Below are 16,808 nucleotides of genomic sequence, written 5' to 3' on the forward strand. Positions count from 1 at the left end.
TCCTCATGTCCTGCCTTCTCTCCTCTCGATTGAGGACCTCAGAGCTGTTTAGGCCCTAATTCTGAATCAGGCCTGCTTAGTAACCTGCGTGTTCTGCCATTTGGTTCCAAATACTGCCTCACAGGGTGACCCCTTGTTCTTTCTGAAAGCTGCCTGACAGCCGTGGTGTCTGCTTTCAACAGACTGGCCTCAGACCTTTGGGGCCTGCCTATGGTGTGATGTCAGCCAGAGCTTTGAGGATGTCTGGTGTTCTATGTCTTACTGTGTGCAAGGAGGATGGAGGTGGGGGGCAGAGCATGGCTCTAGCTAGATTCTGCTTAGTTGGCCCAGAAGGGCAGCTAGTCTTCAGCCCCCCACCCTGTTGGTGAGATCTGGGTCCAGGTTACATGGGCCTAGTCGAGAACCAGGGATGGGACTCTCTCTCCGTGATAGCCACCCACACCCCTACCTCCTCTTCAGCCTTCAAAGAAGCTGCCTCTCGTGGGGCCTTGGTCCAAGGAACATTTCCTACTAGAGACTTTCTCCTTTCTCTGCTTCCTCACCCTGTCCCACATCCCTGCTGTGGGAAATATCTCACAACATAGAAGAGGCAGAAGGGGGTAAGAGAAGGACTGTGTCTTTTGAGTCCTGAGAGTTGGGTAGTTCGGTCCTGAAACGGGAGTGTGTGACTTTTAGAGCAGGGAATCAAAGAGCACGCACCAGTGTTCTCTGCTTCTCTGGGTCCCAGACAAGCAGAACCTTCTCTTTGACTGTCCTGGATACCTAGCTTGGAATCAGCCCTTCACAGCCGCCCTGTCGAGTCCCCTCCTGTGAAGGCTGAAGGTGCTGGTGCAGGCCAGGTGGCTGATGCTCAGCCGGGAGGGCCAATACGTAGCATCTCTTGGCCTCCAGATAGGCTGCAGCTGGCTTAGGAGGGCTTGCCTGAGATGCAGAAGTCTTGTTGACAGTGAGACTTCCGGCTTTGCAAATAGGCTTTGTAGTATTTAGGAACTAAAAATAACGGTATTCACGGTGGTTCTTTTTTGAGCATTGGATAAGGCATTTTACATATTTTCTGTCACCTAATGAATGTGAAATAGGGACTACTTTATCACCACTTTACAGATAAGGAAACTCATGCTAGTGAGTGAGGGAGCCAGGACTGGAACCTAGTTCTGTTGGACAGAGCTCCTCGGCACCCACTAGACCATCTCCTGACACCCACGTGTGGGATCATCCCACGTCGGTCATCTTTTAGATGATTTCCTTCCTGCTTTGTAATAATCTCATCTCCATCTTAAGGATGTTGTTGATAATAATAGAGTTAACACGTGTTGAGTGAGCGGCAGATTCGGGGCTTGAACCTGGCAGTTTGTCTCTGCGTCTGTACTCTTAAGCACCCTCTCTGTCCCAGTAAGGAGGAGGGTTGTTGCTGTTCCTTGAAGTTCTGTGTGCAGCTGAGCCTCTGGGTGTGGGGAGGATGCTGTCCTGCTGGGCAACACAGAGCAGCCCCTGGAGCAGGAAACGTGGAGAGGGATGGGCAGAGCAGAGCTCAGGATAGGCAGTAGGGTTCCCAGATTTGGCTTCAGGGAGCAAAGAACCCAAATCCTCAGGTAGACACTAAATTCTCATTGCAAAACTTTGAGGACTTGGGGACTGTCAAGACCCTGCTGCCTTGGCTCATATCCTCAGGAAACAGGAGAGCGACAGTTTAGGAGGTGATTTAGAGGTTGCCGAGGAAACTTTTCACCCATCTTCCGATCTTGGAAGTTGGGGCAGAGGGAAGTGTTTTCCTATTCATAGCCCCTTAGGGCTGAAAAGCAACAGGTTGGGGAAGCATGCTTCTTGCCAAGGAACCCTGGACAGTTCCTTGGGTGGTAGCAAGTCATTTCTTTTCTCTGTGGTTTTTGAGGGCTTCACTTAGAGCCAGAAAAGGACAGTGAAAGAAAGAATTTTGAGTCACACTTCTCTGGTCACCCTGCTCCCCTCCAGATGGTTTCCTTGAAGTTTCAGGGCAGCTCTGGATGGTTCTGCGATGAGGCTCTGGCAGCACTTTATCCCCATCATGCTGGAGCAATGGCATCAGGTGTTCTGGAAGAGGCAAATCAGTGCTCTCGACCAGAGTTAGGCCAGATGCTTAACAGTGGGATTGTTCACCCGTTAAAGTGTACAATTTAGTGGCTTTTACTAAATCCTCAGAGCTGTGTATCCATCACCACAGTCAGCATTTCATTAGAATATTTTCATTACTGCAGCCCTTAGTTGTCACCCCTAAGTCCCCTCGCCCTCCTCAGCCTCCTCAGCCCTAGAGTCTCTCTCTTGTCTCTTTGGATTTACCTACTCTGGACATTTCAAATAAATGTAATCATATAGCCTGTGGTCCTTTGTGAACAGCTTTGTTCACTTAGCATAATGCTTTCAAGGCCCATCCATGTTGTAGCATATGTCAGTTCTTTTTTTTGTTTTTAAGTTATTTTCTTTCTTTCTTGTGGGGGGCGGGCGCTGCGTTGGGTCTCCGTTGCTGCGCACGGGCTTTCTCTAGTTGCAGTAGGCAGAGGCTACTGTTTGTTGCAGTGTATGGGCTTCTCATTGCGGTGGCTTCTCTTGTTGCAGAGCTCCGGCTTTAGGCGCTCAGGCTTTGGTAGTTGCAGCGTGTGGGCTCAGTAATTATGGCTCGCGGGCTCTAGAGCACAGGCTCAGTAGTTGTGGCTCACGGGCTTAGTCGCTCCGCGGCATGTGGGATCTTCCCGGATCAGGGGTGGAACCCATGTCCCCTGCATTGGCAGGCGGATTCTTAACCACTGCGCCACCAGGGAAGTCCCTTCTTTTTTTTTTTAATTGCCAACGAATATTCCACTATGTGGATATTTCACTTATCAATTGACAGACATTTGTGTTGTTTCCACTTCTTGGCTATTATGAATGTGTGATACTACGAATGTACATGGGTGTGCAAGTTGCTCTTGGGTATGTAACTAGGAGTGGAATTGCTGGATCACATGAAACTCTACATTTAGCCCTTTGAGGACTGTACAGGTCTTCATACAGATGTATGTTTTCGTCTGGACCATACCTTTTTTGTGTTATGTTTATATACCTGTTGGTGCCAGTTGTTGTCATTTCTGCTTCCTCACACCCTTATTTGAGCTATGGGATATCTAAGGAAGGCAGAGGGTGGCCTTGCGCAGACCCTGTCATTCCATTTTTTCATTGCACAAGTATTCATTGAGCATCTACCCTAATCCAGTCTGTCTAGGTGCAGGGATGTATCAGTGAATAAATGATACATGCCTGTCTTCATGAGCTTCCATTCTTGCCGGATAGACAACAAATCAATGTAAAGTGATACATAGTAAAGAGAAATGTAAAGTGTTGGGAGGCAGTGAGTGCTTTGCAGTAATTCTGATCGTGCTCCTGCGACTTTGAGACGTAGCCTTATCAAAGTGTGAACAGGCGACGGGGAGGACGGTAGACGGCGCTCTCCCACATGAGGTGGAGGAACTGTTGGGTTGTTACAGGGGATGTGTTGCCAGGCAGTGGAGCCAGTGATGGGACAGCTTAGGTCCTAAGCTCCAGCGCCCACAGGATGTTGACGTTGGACCTTAGGCTGTGCTCTTTTGGCGTGAAGGTGGGCGCTCTTCCCACCTCCTTTTATCCCCCTGCCTTATGATTCTTTCTTTGCATGCCTGCCAGCCTCCTGGAGTCTGCCCCCATACCCCAGCCTCTTGCGTTTTTTGCAGAGAGCTAAGGGCAGTAGTATGGGGAACCGGAAGGGCAGCATACTCAAAGGTGTACATGTTTCTACCCTGCAGCCCACCTTGGGACACCTCGACTCCAAGCCCAGCAGTAAGTCCAACATGCTGCGGGGCCGCAACTCAGCCACTTCTGCTGACGAGCAGCCCCATATTGGCAACTATCGACTCCTCAAGACCATCGGCAAGGGTAACTTCGCCAAGGTGAAGCTGGCTCGGCACATCCTTACTGGGAAAGAGGTGAGCTTTGGGGTTGGGGACGTGGCAGCATCTCCCAACTGTTGATACCCCAGCAGGTAGTAGTGGGACTTCTACCACAGCCAGCCTTTTGTTTATCAGGCAGAAATGAGATCTGAACAGATAGGGGTGCTAAGAGGGATAGGGCCAAAAGGAGGCAGAAGTATAAAGGAGGCAGTAGATTCGAGTCCTGAGTTTAGCCTGGTCAGAGAGGTAATCTTGGGCTTTTTATCTCTTGTTCAGGTAGCTGTGAAGATCATTGACAAGACTCAACTGAATTCCTCCAGCCTTCAGAAAGTAAGCACACAGTACCTCCTGTCCCTTTCTAAACCTCTGTCAGGAGTTAATGATCTGCTGACCCCATTTGGACCTCCTCTTGAACCCCTAATTCAGAATCTCTGGTAGTTTCACTGTTCCCACCATCCCTTTCCGTGGCTCTGCTATCTTTAGGGTTTGGGTTGGATCACCTGTGTTGGCTTCTCCTGATTGAGCTTCCTGGCCACAGGCACTGGCTCTTTTAGAAGTCTTTCTGCCCCTTTCCTGCCCCTTGGCCTACCTGTCTGACCTACGTCCTGCATCTTGTTTTCTTCTGGCCTGTGACCAGCCCTATACACATGTATATAGCCATTACTAGAAACACATGCAGTTAACTGTAAGATCTGAATGATCCAGGGGAGTGGCTCTAGAAGTACAGGGGTAAGAGGAGGCAGAGAACCTGCCACTGGATTCTGTGCCAGCTACATTTCAGAGAATGGGTATGGAAGGCTGGGGTTTTTCGAAACTGAACTCCAGTTTCAAGCCTCTTACAGTGCGTGCAGATTAATGACAGGTCCTCCCAGTTTTCCTTCTCACTTCTAGGCTTCTTTTGACTAACAGTTGCAGAGTCCTTTGCATGTAGTCTTTGCTAGATGAGGTTGAACTTTTCCTTCCCTTCTTGACTTACAGTGGAAAACTGAGGTCTTACTTAGCTGGTTGGGGAACCCTCCAGGTGAGACCACATATGTAGGAGTGAGAAAAGAAGGCTTTCATTTGCAGAGGAGGGACGGCTTACTAGTGACTGGTTGGTGTAGAACTGGAAACTGTCTGCCCTCTGCCCCCACCCTGGGCTCCGTCAGTTAGGGGAAGGAAGAAATCTCCCGTCAGGCTCCCAAAAAGCTGTCCCTGTTCAGGTCAGTGAGATTTCCTCATACTCCAGCTGACCCTGGCTCAGATTTTCTGACCTTGATTAACCTAGTTCTTTGCATCTTGTGGCAGATTGAGTTTTTCTTTTCATGAGCACGTTGTTACTTGAGTTAGGAGAGGGCATAACCTGATGCTAACAGCCAACTACAGTGAGATTGGGAAGCTTGGGACTGGAGGTTGGGAGCTGTTGCTGAGAGAGACACTCACAGAATTAGTGTGAGTTGAGGTGCCCTGACATGCTGACAGCCAAAACCAAGGTGTTTCCTATTTTTTGTTACCCCTGGGATCCCCTCACAGTTCTTTGACTCAAAGGAAACATGGCTGTCATCACCAGGGCTTCCCTGCTGCTGGGAGCTTTCCGGAAGAAAGGGAAAGAGGGCTACTCTTGACATGTTGGCTCAGACCTCACAGAGTAGAAGCCAGCTTGGTGTGGGCCATTTGGTCTTTGGAGCAGTTTAGCCTGCCAGAGTCAGCTAGGCCATCTTACTTCCCACCTCTTTTTTCTCCCTGCCTCTTCCTGACTGGCTGGAAGCAGCAGCACCAGACAAATGCAGCCATTTTTAAAGCCTTTGAACACACTCCATTGCCAAGGCCAGTCTGATTCTGGCCAAATCACTCTGTTTAAATTTGATCCCAGCAATGATCCCTAAAGGACAAACGCTGAAGAAGCTAACCTCTTCAGGGTTCTAGACAAGCTCAGAAAACTCCACGCTCTCCTAGGAGAACGCCCTTTCCAGGCCCATTATTGCCCCTGAGGTGGCGTCCAGGATTTTTTGCCTCTTCATCCAAGATAACTATTGGGCCTGGGAAGAAAGCAAGAAAAACCTGGGCCCTAACAAGAAAAGGGAGCCAAGGTCAGAATCAGGTTCTTGAAGATTGGAAAACCTGTCTCTTCTTTTCCTTTCCAGCCCACAAAAGCTCTGGGATCTCATTAAAGGAAAAAAAAGAAAGATGTGTTCACTTTTCCCCATAAAATATAGCCTAAATTAGGTCTCCATACCTCCCCTCTCCTTAAAAACAAAAACAAAACACAACACAACTAGTTCTGCTCCTTGTGCAAACGGTGAGGCCTAGAAGTTGCAAAAAACCCCACCTCCAGTTCTCTGGCCCCCGCAGAGGGGATGGAGTTCATTTCTGTCATCTTTCTTCATGGAAATGTATGGTTTGGAGTCCCTGATTTTGTTTCACAAAGAGAGCGTGAGTGTGTGGAGGTGGATTTGATTAAAATTGGCATCAGCTATATATAGGAGTGGCTTCTTCTGTCACCACCCCGAGGCCCAGGAGAGAAAGGCGTACCCACTAGTGCAGAGCCCTCTGACTTCTGTAAGTCAGAAGGTGGTGGGCCTCTTCAGAGGGGCCCCTTCAGAGCTCCCCTACCTCTTCACACAGACCAAGCTAGAGTCTGCCTTGTCAGTGAACTGTAGAAGCAGCTCAGGTTCTAAACGTTCATGTACGTGGGCTCACGCGCCCTCTTTCAGAGGCATGCAGCCAAAACCCGTCTGCTGTTTGGGGGCTGGATTTGGGGAGACAGCACCCAAGGGTGCAGCTGGCTCGTCCAGATGCTGCCCCTGAGGGTACAAGTCAAGAGAGCCCAGCTTTCCTCGCACTGACCCTTCTTGCTCTCCTTCCCCGCCATGTCCTTCTCAGCCACTGGGGATGGGCATGGAGGATCTGGACAACTACTCTGTTTCTTTTCCCTGCCTGTTTTCTCTTTTGGAAAAAGAATCTTAGCAGTGGCTCTGTTTGGAGGGGACCTGAGGGGAGCAAGCTGAGCAAGCATGACCCCTGGTATTTTATTTTCCAGCTGTTCCGTGAAGTAAGAATAATGAAGGTTTTGAATCATCCCAACATAGGTGAGAACCAGTCATCATTCCTTTCCTCTTCCCCCACAGCAAGGCTCCACTTCCCAGCATGTGGCCCTTCTCCCTGAGGCACATGGCCTTCTGGAGTCTGTAGTCTTCAAGGATGCCTCTGGGGAACCCAGCTCAAGATCCAGCTCTGCCTCTGGAGCACAGGGCTGTCCTTAGTGGTGTGGCTGCCTCGAGAGGAACCTGTCTTTGGGAGAGGAGGAAACTTTGATTCCTGGGATGCCCCTGTACGTGTTGGGGCTCGATGTGTGGCCCCTGCTGCTTCTCTGACTCATAGCTTGGCCTTTTCTCTTGTAGTTAAGTTATTTGAAGTGATCGAGACTGAGAAAACTCTCTACCTTGTCATGGAGTACGCTAGTGGAGGTAGGTATGGAATTGCCTCTTCCTGCTGTGTCCCCACCTTCCCCAGCCCCAGCAAGCTCTGATGTACACCCTGCCCCTGTCACTTGCAGGAGAGGTGTTTGATTACCTAGTGGCTCATGGCAGGATGAAAGAGAAAGAGGCTCGAGCCAAATTCCGCCAGGTGGGTGTGACTCCCTCCGTGGAGTGTGGGCCCGACCTCTGCTTTGGGGGGTTTGGCATACAGGGAGGAGCTGCCTGTCTGTAAGCGGCATCTGGAGGGTCCTTTGGGCTTTGCTTATCTATGTGGCTGCTTCGAACTCGGTCACAGGATCACAGCTCCACCAGCCCCTGTAGCCCACCTTCAGGTGCCCCTGAGCTGACCCCTCTTCCTTCCTTTCAGATAGTGTCTGCTGTGCAGTACTGTCACCAGAAGTTTATTGTTCATAGAGACTTAAAGGTAAGGCGTGCTCTCATCTCCAGTGTCTTTGAGTCAGGGCTGGGTCATTCACCCTCTGTTAACTGTGACATAACCATTACACCCTGAGTGTTCAAGGAAACACCAGCCTTTAATTTTTTGGAGATGATGAGGAAGCCCCTAGGGCTGCTTCTGAGATAGGCCTTATGACTGGACTTAGGATCCCATTCCAGCTAGCGAGGAGAGGGTCTCTGCCATTTCACCTCTCAGCCCTTCACCTTCTGGTGCAGCCAGGCGTGGCAGGAGGGCTGCAGGCAGCCTGGCGGCTGACGGAGGAAGCAGTGCTGACTGTTCCACAGCTGCGTCACAGCTGCTTTGCAGATGTGCAGCACACTCATCTCTTTCACTGAGCTGTCAGCATGTGAGACTACCTATGAGTCTTCCTGGCCCCTACGTCCTCGCAGATGTGACCATGATTAACCCAGGCCTGACAGGGAAGCTTTGCACAGCTCACCGCGTCTCTGAGCCTTCAGATCCCAGCTCTCACGTGGCTGCCTGTGTGAGGAGCGGCCTGCGCGGCCCTCCTCCAGCCCAGCCCAGCCTCTGCACACTGATTGGAGGCCTGCCCTGGAGTTGGTGGGAGAAGTTCTAACATTGAAGATGACTTCCTGTTTGTTCTTCCATTGCGCTCAGCTCCTTCCTGTCCGGTGCCTTAGTGTGGTCCACTTGGTTCCCTGACGTTTTCCTTCTTACCTCCCAGGCAGAAAACCTGCTCTTGGATGCTGATATGAACATCAAGATTGCAGACTTTGGCTTCAGCAACGAATTCACCTTTGGGAACAAGCTGGATACCTTCTGCGGCAGTCCCCCTTATGCTGCCCCAGAGCTCTTCCAGGGCAAAAAATACGACGGACCCGAGGTGGATGTGTGGAGCCTGGGAGTTATTCTGTATACACTGGTCAGCGGATCCCTGCCTTTTGATGGACAGAACCTCAAGGTGGAGTGAAGTGCAGGCTTAGATCATGTGTACTCTCATTTCTTCTCTTGGCCTCTGGTTTTATCCCTGACCTCTCACCTTTGCTGCTTTTCTACATTTTTCCTGAGCCAGAGCTTCAAAGAAGGGCTTGCAAAAGGTAGCAGCTATTAAAAGCCCTCTGCACCCAGCAAAATAACCTCAGTTCCTCTCTTGAGGGCTGGGATAAATTGTATGTCCGTTCACCCCTCCAAGGTCCTCAGAATAGCAAGCCTCGGGCTGATCAAGCCAGAGGGCGTGGGGTATTTGACATCACCGCCTCTCTAGTGAGGTGCCTTGTCCCAGGCTCTCTGCCTCTTAACCATATTTCATTTATATCTGCCTGGCCAGTCTTAAGCTGTTAGGAGCCTGGATATTAGGTTCCTTCCCTTGGCCTTGGGTGATTCAAATTTCCCTCCTACAGGAGCTGCGGGAGCGGGTACTGAGGGGGAAATACCGTATTCCGTTCTACATGTCCACAGACTGTGAAAACCTGCTTAAGAAATTTCTCATTCTCAATCCCAGCAAGAGAGGCACTTTAGAGGTGAGCAGCCTGAGCCCATCTGGTAGGAGGTCCTGGGTTCCCGAGGAAACCTCCAAGCTGAGTCTCCCTCTCTGCCCTCCCCCTTCCCTTTACTCCCCAGCAAATCATGAAAGATCGATGGATGAATGTGGGTCACGAAGATGATGAATTGAAGCCTTATGTGGAGCCACTCCCTGACTACAAGGACCCCCGGCGGACAGGTGAGGCTGTGCTGGGCCGTGAGGTTGAGCCTGCCTAGGACTCAGGACCAGCCTTAACTGTATGTCCCCCCACGCAGAGTTGATGGTGTCCATGGGTTACACACGGGAAGAGATCCAGGACTCGCTGGTGGGCCAGAGGTACAACGAGGTGATGGCCACCTATCTGCTCCTGGGCTACAAGAGCTCCGAGGTGTGTGCCCCCTGCTCCATTCCCCGTCTAGCCAGCCTCTCTGTCGGTAGTATCCCCATGCTTCTAGCAGCTATTGAGGGCAGAAGCTCATCTCTGAGTAGGTGTGCTCTCTACTGACTAATTTTAAGCCTCATCTCTGGTGGTGCTAAGGTCCCCTGGCTTTTGCTTTCACTAATTTCCATCAATAGTTCAGTAGGGAAGCTGGTGGGGTCTGGGCCTGGGTCTGGGTTTCCATACGGGTGAGTAGATCTGGCTCATTCTGTGTTGGTTAGACTGGGTCTAGGTCATTCTGGCTGGGTCAGTTCTGTGTTGGCTCTAGAAGTCTCTGACTGTTTCGATATGTTTGTGTCTCTCTGTATCTGGAAGTCTGGGTTCCTGGGTGCTCTGTGTCTGTCTTACAGGAATCTTGAGCCTGTGTGTTGCTTCTGCCTAGAGCTTGTGTCTGGGTATATGTATCTGTGTGCATGTACGTCCATCCTCCTGTCTGTGCATCTGGAGGCTTCGTGATTATTGTTCTGCTCGTATGGGTACCCATGTCTGCGCCTGAATCCCTGGGTCTCTGTGGGAGTAGGGCCTTGCTCACCATCTGTGTGTCCCCACCTCCACTCGTGGCCTCCCCGTCCTGCGCTCCGCCTGGCGGTGCTGGACGCCCTTTCTTGATTCTTGGCTTAGCCTGCTCAGGAGGTGTTGGGGGTGTCTCTGAGTCTGAATGTGCACTCTTATGTGTGTGGTGTGTGTACCCCACTCTGAGGGCGGGGCTCTTTTTGGGGAGATTGGTGTGTCTTTGACTGTGTTTTTCAGGGTCTGTGTTGGGACTTGTCTCCGTGAGTCTGTATTTAGATGCACGTTGGTCTTGCAGGGGGTATGTCTCGTGGGAGCCTGGGGTGGATTTGTGTCAGGCAGGAATGTGTACGTGCGGTCATCCCTAGGCAACTGTTCATGACTTCTGCCCTCCCTTTTGTGTTCTTGCAGCTGGAGAGCGACACCATCACCTTGAAACCCCGGCCTTCAGCTGATCTGACCAATAGCAGTGCCCCTTCCCCCTCCCACAAGGTACAGCGCAGCGTCTCAGCCAACCCCAAGCAGCGGCGCTTTAGCGACCAGGGTGAGTACTTCTGGGAGCTGCAGGTGGGGGACTCACCCCTCTCCTGATGGGTTCTTGGGGCTTTGGATGACACAGCTGAGTTTCCATCCCTGTTCAGCCCTTATTAGTAGCATGTCCTTGGGCAAGTCACTTAACTTCCCTCCAACTTGCCCTTACCCATTCCCACTGTCCTCTGGCCCAGCAGCTGGTCCTGCCATTCCCACTTCTAATTCCTACTCTAAGAAGACTCAGAGTAACAACGCAGAAAACAAGCGGCCTGAGGAGGACCGGGAGCCAGGGCGGAAGGCCAGCAGCACAGCCAAAGTGCCCGCCAGCCCCCTGCCTGGGCTGGAGAGGAAGAAGACCACCCCCACCCCCTCCACGGTGAGCCACGCCCACCCCCTCCCTCCTCCTGGCCAGCCCCACCTCTCCTCCCCATCCTCCCGGCTCCTGCTGTGGGGCCTGCCCTCTCCAGGCAGCTCTTTCCTTAATGCAGACCCAGCTCCCTTTGGCTGCCTACCTGACCTTCCGCCCCGGGGCCACTTCAGCTTACTGTAGAAAACCCTGCCCCACAGGGTAAAAGCAAAATCCGTTCTTTTCCCAGCCCGACTGCTCGTGGTGGAAGGGGGAGGGGGAGCAGGTTTTGTGAACCTGCCAGTAGAACACTTTGGTTTTCTGTGATACCACTCTGCCCTTTATTCCCCACAGAACAGCGTCCTCTCCACCAGCACAAATCGAAGCAGGAATTCCCCACTTTTGGAGAGGGCCAGCCTTGGCCAGGCCTCCATCCAGAACGGCAAAGACAGGTGAGCAGGCCTGGGCCCTGCCTGCCGTATTTCCCGGGAGCCACCTCTCCCAGCGGTGACGTCTGTCAGCAGCACCGTCTTCCTGTCCTGCCCCCTGGAGTCCCATCCTGGCTCTGTCCGGTCCAGCCTTCCACACGCCAGCACCTCCTCCCTGCTCTCCCCACCCCCTCCTCCTCTCCCCTGTGCTCCTGTGACCGCTCCTTACGGTGGACCGAGTGTGACTCCATGGTCATCTCAGCTGCCTTCTTGCTTCTTGACTGCAGCCAGGGCGTGGCAACTGCACTCTTCTGGGCGTCAGTGCCTGAGGGGCCCCAGCTCAGGGCAGGACCGAGAGATGCCCACCTGAAGCGTGCACACATTGAGGGTGACTCTAGCTGTGCCCATGAGAGCAGAGCCCCCCTAACCTTGACCGTCATGTTGAGTTCCTGGCTCCTTGTCTTCTGAGCTTAATGAAAATTCCCCTTAGCAACACGCTGCTCTTTCTGGCGACAACACATCCTTGTTCTTAGAATTTCTAGGAGACCAGTGCAGCCCGGAGGCAGTTGCCTCCTGTTGGCTTCCCTGCACTCTGGGTTTCCTTCCCTAGGCTCTGGCCTGCCTCGCCTTCCTTACTCCCTACTTACCCTGCCTCCCTCGGCTCTGACTTGTGCCCCGTTGCTGCTCCTGGGCCTGACCTGCATCCTGCCGAGGCTCCCCAGCTCTGACCCTTCCCGCCCTGCCTGTGCTTCCTAACCGGAGCCTCCTGCCCCCACCCACCCCTAACCCAGGCCTCTCCACTGCTTTTGTCTCCTAGCCTAACCATGCCAGGGTCCCGGGCCTCCACGGCTTCTGCTTCCGCCGCGGTCTCTGCGGCCCGGCCCCGCCAGCACCAGAAATCCATGTCGGCCTCCGTGCACCCCAACAAGGCCACTGGGCTGCCCCCCACGGACAGTAACTGTGAGGTGCCGCGGCCCAGGCAAGTGTGCTGGGGCAGCTGATACACCTGCTGCCCTCAGCCCACCCCCACCCCCCCGCCCCCCACAATTTCTTCCCACCTGGGGGTCCTGCTCTGTTTTTGGCATCTTAGCCACAAGAGATGGCTGTCCCCTGCAGCCAGGAAGTAGAGGACACAAAAAATAGCTTAATGCCCCTCTTTTCCTCCAGTTCTCCCTCTCAGAACAGATATGCAAGAAGCCGTCCCGAGGCTCCAGAAGGAAGCCTTTTTGTTCTGAGCCTTCCTGGACTTCCTTAGGACCCCGGGGACAGTCAGCATCACAGGGACTCAATCCTTGAGGGTTGGTCAACATTGTCCCCTTGAGGTTCCAGACTGCCTAGCTCCCAAGGAGCCTCTTCTCTCCATCCTGTACTGCTCTCCACACACATATCCTTCCCTGCCTCCCCTCCCTTCCCCAAACCATCTCCTTCCCCCTCCACCCAAACATCTTCCTTACTGGTGTCCTCAGTGGTCACACCCCTTCCTTCTGTGTCCTCTGTGATGGCTGCCTCTGCCCTAGCGTCCCCCTTCCCTTTCCCACGCCAGGGAGCTCCAGATGCTCGGTGCTGATGGCGTTCTCATGCCCTGATGCATTTCCCCACCCCCCACCTCTTTTCTCACAGCACAGCCCCCCAGCGTGTCCCTGTCGCCTCCCCCTCCGCCCACAACATCAGCAGCAGCGGTGGAGCCCCAGACCGAACTAATTTTCCCCGGGGTGTTTCCAGTCGAAGCACCTTCCACGCTGGGCAGCTCCGGCAGGTGCGGGACCAGCAGAATTTGCCCTACGGTGTGACCCCAGCCTCTCCCTCCGGCAACAGCCAGGGCCGGCGGGGGGCCTCGGGGAGCATCTTCAGCAAGTTCACTTCCAAGTTTGTACGCAGGTGAGTAGGGGGCCTAGGGCGGCAGAGAGGCTGAGGCCAGGCCTTCCACCTTGCCTGGGGGTGGGGATGAGGACACCGGGGGTTAGAGCTGGGATCAGGTCCCAGCGTTAGAAACCTCAGGAAGCCTAAGAAATTGAGTCTTTGTTGGCACCTGAGATGCCCAGACCCATCCGTCCCTCTCAGGCCTCCCCAACTCCTTGTTCTCTGGCCCGAGCAGATGGCCGATGCCGCCTCCTCTCTAGGAGAGTGTGAACTCAGATGCTAAAATAAAAGCCCCCCTCGTCTCTCCTGGGTTCCCATGGAAACTTATATTTGGTGACGCAGCTGCAAAGTCATGAGGCCTGAGCCAGGCTGGGCCGGCAAGGAGAGTTTCTCCTGGTCTCTTGTCTTGCCCCCTTTGACCTCCTTTCTCCCCACCCAGTCGGTTTTGTCTGGCTGCAGCCACTCCCCTCTGCCACGTTCCTCTGCTGGGGGGCTGGGGGTTGCCAGGATGAAGGCCATAAATGAAATAGCTGGTGGGGGCCTAGGATGGCTCCCTTGCAGCCTGAGGCACTCTGACGCTTTCCTACGTCAGGGTGGGAACCAGGGTGAAGGTTCTCTTCGTGAGGTTTCTCACGCCTGGCCCCTGATGACCCAAAAGGACAGCGTTGATTCTTGAGGTGCATCCAGTAATGTGGCCTCTTGGGCTGTTCCCTGTCTCCATCCCACCACTTCCTCAACCATCTTAGTGTAGCTCAGGAAGCAGCAGGAGCCTTGGAGAGAACAGGTTTGTCTGCCCTTCCTCCTGCACTTCATTCCACTCAGCTAGAGTAGCCAAGCCATGCCCCTTTCCAGCCCCGGAATGCGGGTGTAGGGCTGCAGGGTGGGGCGTGAGCAGATGGGGATGTCTGGGACTCTAGTCTCGCTGAGCGGCTCTTCCACAAGTGGGGTAACCCTTGAACCTGTAAAGCCCACTCCCCACCTGCTTATCCACATACCGTCTTGTTGGTTTTTTTTTTTTATTTCTTTTTTTATTTTGTCTTTTTTTGTTTGTTTTTTTAGAAATCTGTCTTTCAGGTTTGCCAGAAGGTAGGCGTTGAGCCCGCTGTGTGTGCGTCTGTGTCCTGTGTCCTGCCTCCATCACTAACTCCCCTTTTCTGGCTCTTGCTCCCTCCTGCATCTGCTAAACCATGTCTGTGGGGTCCTCTCTCTGCCATCTTAAAGGGATGAAGACGGCCTCTGCCTGGGCGGCCCACAAGGCCACGTTTGCCCACTCAGGGCAAATGACTCTGAAAACGATGGGCCTGTCCCCAAGCAAGGGGGACCTTCTCAGGGAATTCTCCCTTTAAGATTGTCTCCTTCCCCCCAATCCCCTACCCTGGGTTTTGGTCCCAAGCGCGTTGGGTTCCTTTTCCAGCCCTTTCTCGTGTCTGTGCATGCGCTCTGAGGAAGCTCCACCGGGGTCGAAAGTGCATCTGGGATGGTATCTCATTCTGGGTCTCCTGGGCTTCCCCTTCCCTGGTGCCCTGAACTTCAGGGCTGTGTGGCCTCTTGCCCCTGTCCTCTGGGATGGCAGGACTTTGGAGGTACTACAGGGACACTGGGGTCTCAAGACTTCAGCCTGACGCCTCCAGGCCGAAGGAGCCTTTGCCTCACGAGCGGGGCACAGCACCCCCTTCTGGCAGCTCCTGCAGAACTAGGCCGACCCCACCCCCACCCCAGCATACCTCCTACCTCCAGACGTTTCTGGATGAATCAGGCTGCGTCCTCTCTGGGCTGTGTTCTCCAGTTATGGCCTGTGACTTCCGAAGAGCCAGAAGCTGGGACATTCTAGGGCAGGGGCCGTCTACCCCTAAGCCCTGGCCAAACAGTGGGAGATCCCCCCTCCCTCAGGCGTCTCCCTTCCTGGGCCAGCTCCTGGCTGTGCCACTCCTGGCCCTGTCTTCATCCTCTCTGGTGGCCTGGGTGGGCCAAATACCAAGCTGAGGACCAAGGGCCAGGTTGGGAGCCCTGGTTCCCCAAGGCCGTCAGCCCAGCCCCTTTGGTGCCCCAGCTGACAGAACGACGGCCAAGACAGGGTGTTCAGGCTTTCCCCCTTCCACCCGCTGCTCGCCACCCAGCTCTTCACTGCATGGCTGGCTGTTGACTCATGGGGCCCCAGTGGGGGCCTGCCCTGCAGGGTACCTCCACCCACAGGGCAGGAGCCAGGTGGGGCCGGAGAGAGCAGCCAGGCTCCTTCCCCTGCACGGCCCAGGCTCCCTGCTCGCAGTGCACTTGTTTGCATTCGTGTGTCTGTTGTGTCTTTGTGTTCCTTTTACATGTGCTGCCGCTGCTCTCTCTCACTCCTCCTTACATCCTTGCCCTCCTCTGCACTCCCCAATTTCCCAGCTCCAGGCACCCATCTTCCAGCCAGGAGCTGGAGAAGCCGCTCAGCGGGGCCAGACCTCTTCCCCACCCACCCTCCCAAGGTGTCTGCCCTGCTCTGCCCTCTGTCCTCCCTTCTGTATCAGCAGATGGCCTGGCAGGCAGGGGAGTTATAAAAGAATGGGGGAGGTGGGCTTGTCTACAGCGGGCCTCAGGGCCCATCTCCTCCCCACCCAGTCCCAGGCACTGAGCCCCAGGCGTACTCAAAGGAGGTCCGGCCCTTGGCCGTTTGAGCCTCCTGAGAGAGACCTCTATTTATCCCCCCCCCCCGCCCTTCCCTCCAAGAGGACTACAGTTCTGAGACCCACTCAGGGGGTGCTAGTGCAGAAGCCGCCCTGCGCGCGAGCCCTGGCTGTGGGCTGTGTGCGCCATGCGTGTGCCCGCACGTCCACACCCTCCTCCTCCCCTGGCTCCTCCCGGCACCCGTCTTTGAGAGTGTGGGGAGGGGCAGGCCCCGCGTGCTGGGCTCCCTGTTGGAGAGGGACAGTTGAGCTGCCATGTTGGCCTGCTAGGTGGTGGGCGAGTGGCCTCTGGGCTTGGGTCCCGCCCGCCCGCCCACCGGCGGCACCTCCCCCAGACCCGCCCTCACAGAGGTCCCAGCACTAAACTCTCCCTCGCTCTGTTTTTTGAGGAACCTGAATGAACCTGAAAGCAAAGACCGAGTGGAGACGCTCAGGTGAGAGGGGGCCAGAGCCAGCGCCCACCCTGCCCGGGCCGCCGGCCCTGCCACGAGCCTCCCACTCCTCTTCCTTCTGCCACCCGGCTCTTCCTCCCATGCTTGCGCCCTGTCCTCCCCCTCTTGGGGCCTCCCTTTCCTCAGAGGACCCCCACAGCCCCGCTGCGGTGGGTGTGGGCCCTTCTCCTCAGGTCTGATGTGTTCTGGAAGCAAGAGCCCTGCCTGGGCCAGGCGGTTGGGACTCTAGACTCCTACCCCTCGACA

The 16,808-nt window shown here is 54.4% G+C and overlaps 1 protein-coding gene across 5 annotated transcripts in view; it reads left to right on the forward strand.

The window, feature by feature from the left end:
- MARK2 (microtubule affinity regulating kinase 2) overlaps positions 1-16,808 on the forward strand; it is a 57,491-nt gene that overhangs the window by 38,374 nt on the left and 2,309 nt on the right. The window contains exons 2-18 of one of the 5 annotated variants that reach the window (XM_082659084.1): positions 3,792-3,971; positions 4,212-4,265; positions 6,955-7,003; positions 7,316-7,381; positions 7,471-7,541; positions 7,761-7,817; positions 8,536-8,772; positions 9,212-9,331; positions 9,432-9,531; positions 9,609-9,721; positions 10,694-10,826; positions 11,008-11,189; positions 11,514-11,611; positions 12,405-12,566; positions 13,208-13,465; positions 14,507-14,533; positions 16,500-16,544. In XM_082659084.1, coding sequence (XP_082515210.1) covers positions 3,792-3,971; positions 4,212-4,265; positions 6,955-7,003; positions 7,316-7,381; positions 7,471-7,541; positions 7,761-7,817; positions 8,536-8,772; positions 9,212-9,331; positions 9,432-9,531; positions 9,609-9,721; positions 10,694-10,826; positions 11,008-11,189; positions 11,514-11,611; positions 12,405-12,566; positions 13,208-13,465; positions 14,507-14,533; positions 16,500-16,544 — 1,952 coding nt within the window. The remainder of the gene's footprint in view (positions 1-3,791; positions 3,972-4,211; positions 4,266-6,954; positions 7,004-7,315; positions 7,382-7,470; positions 7,542-7,760; positions 7,818-8,535; positions 8,773-9,211; positions 9,332-9,431; positions 9,532-9,608; positions 9,722-10,693; positions 10,827-11,007; positions 11,190-11,513; positions 11,612-12,404; positions 12,567-13,207; positions 13,466-14,506; positions 14,534-16,499; positions 16,545-16,808) is intronic. The other 4 variants (XM_082659087.1, XM_082659088.1, XM_082659085.1 and 1 more) reach the window with 4 other exon arrangements.

This window comes from Grampus griseus (assembly GCF_964374135.1).
Source record: "Grampus griseus genome assembly, chromosome: 8".
Lineage (NCBI taxonomy): Eukaryota > Metazoa > Chordata > Mammalia > Artiodactyla > Delphinidae > Grampus > Grampus griseus.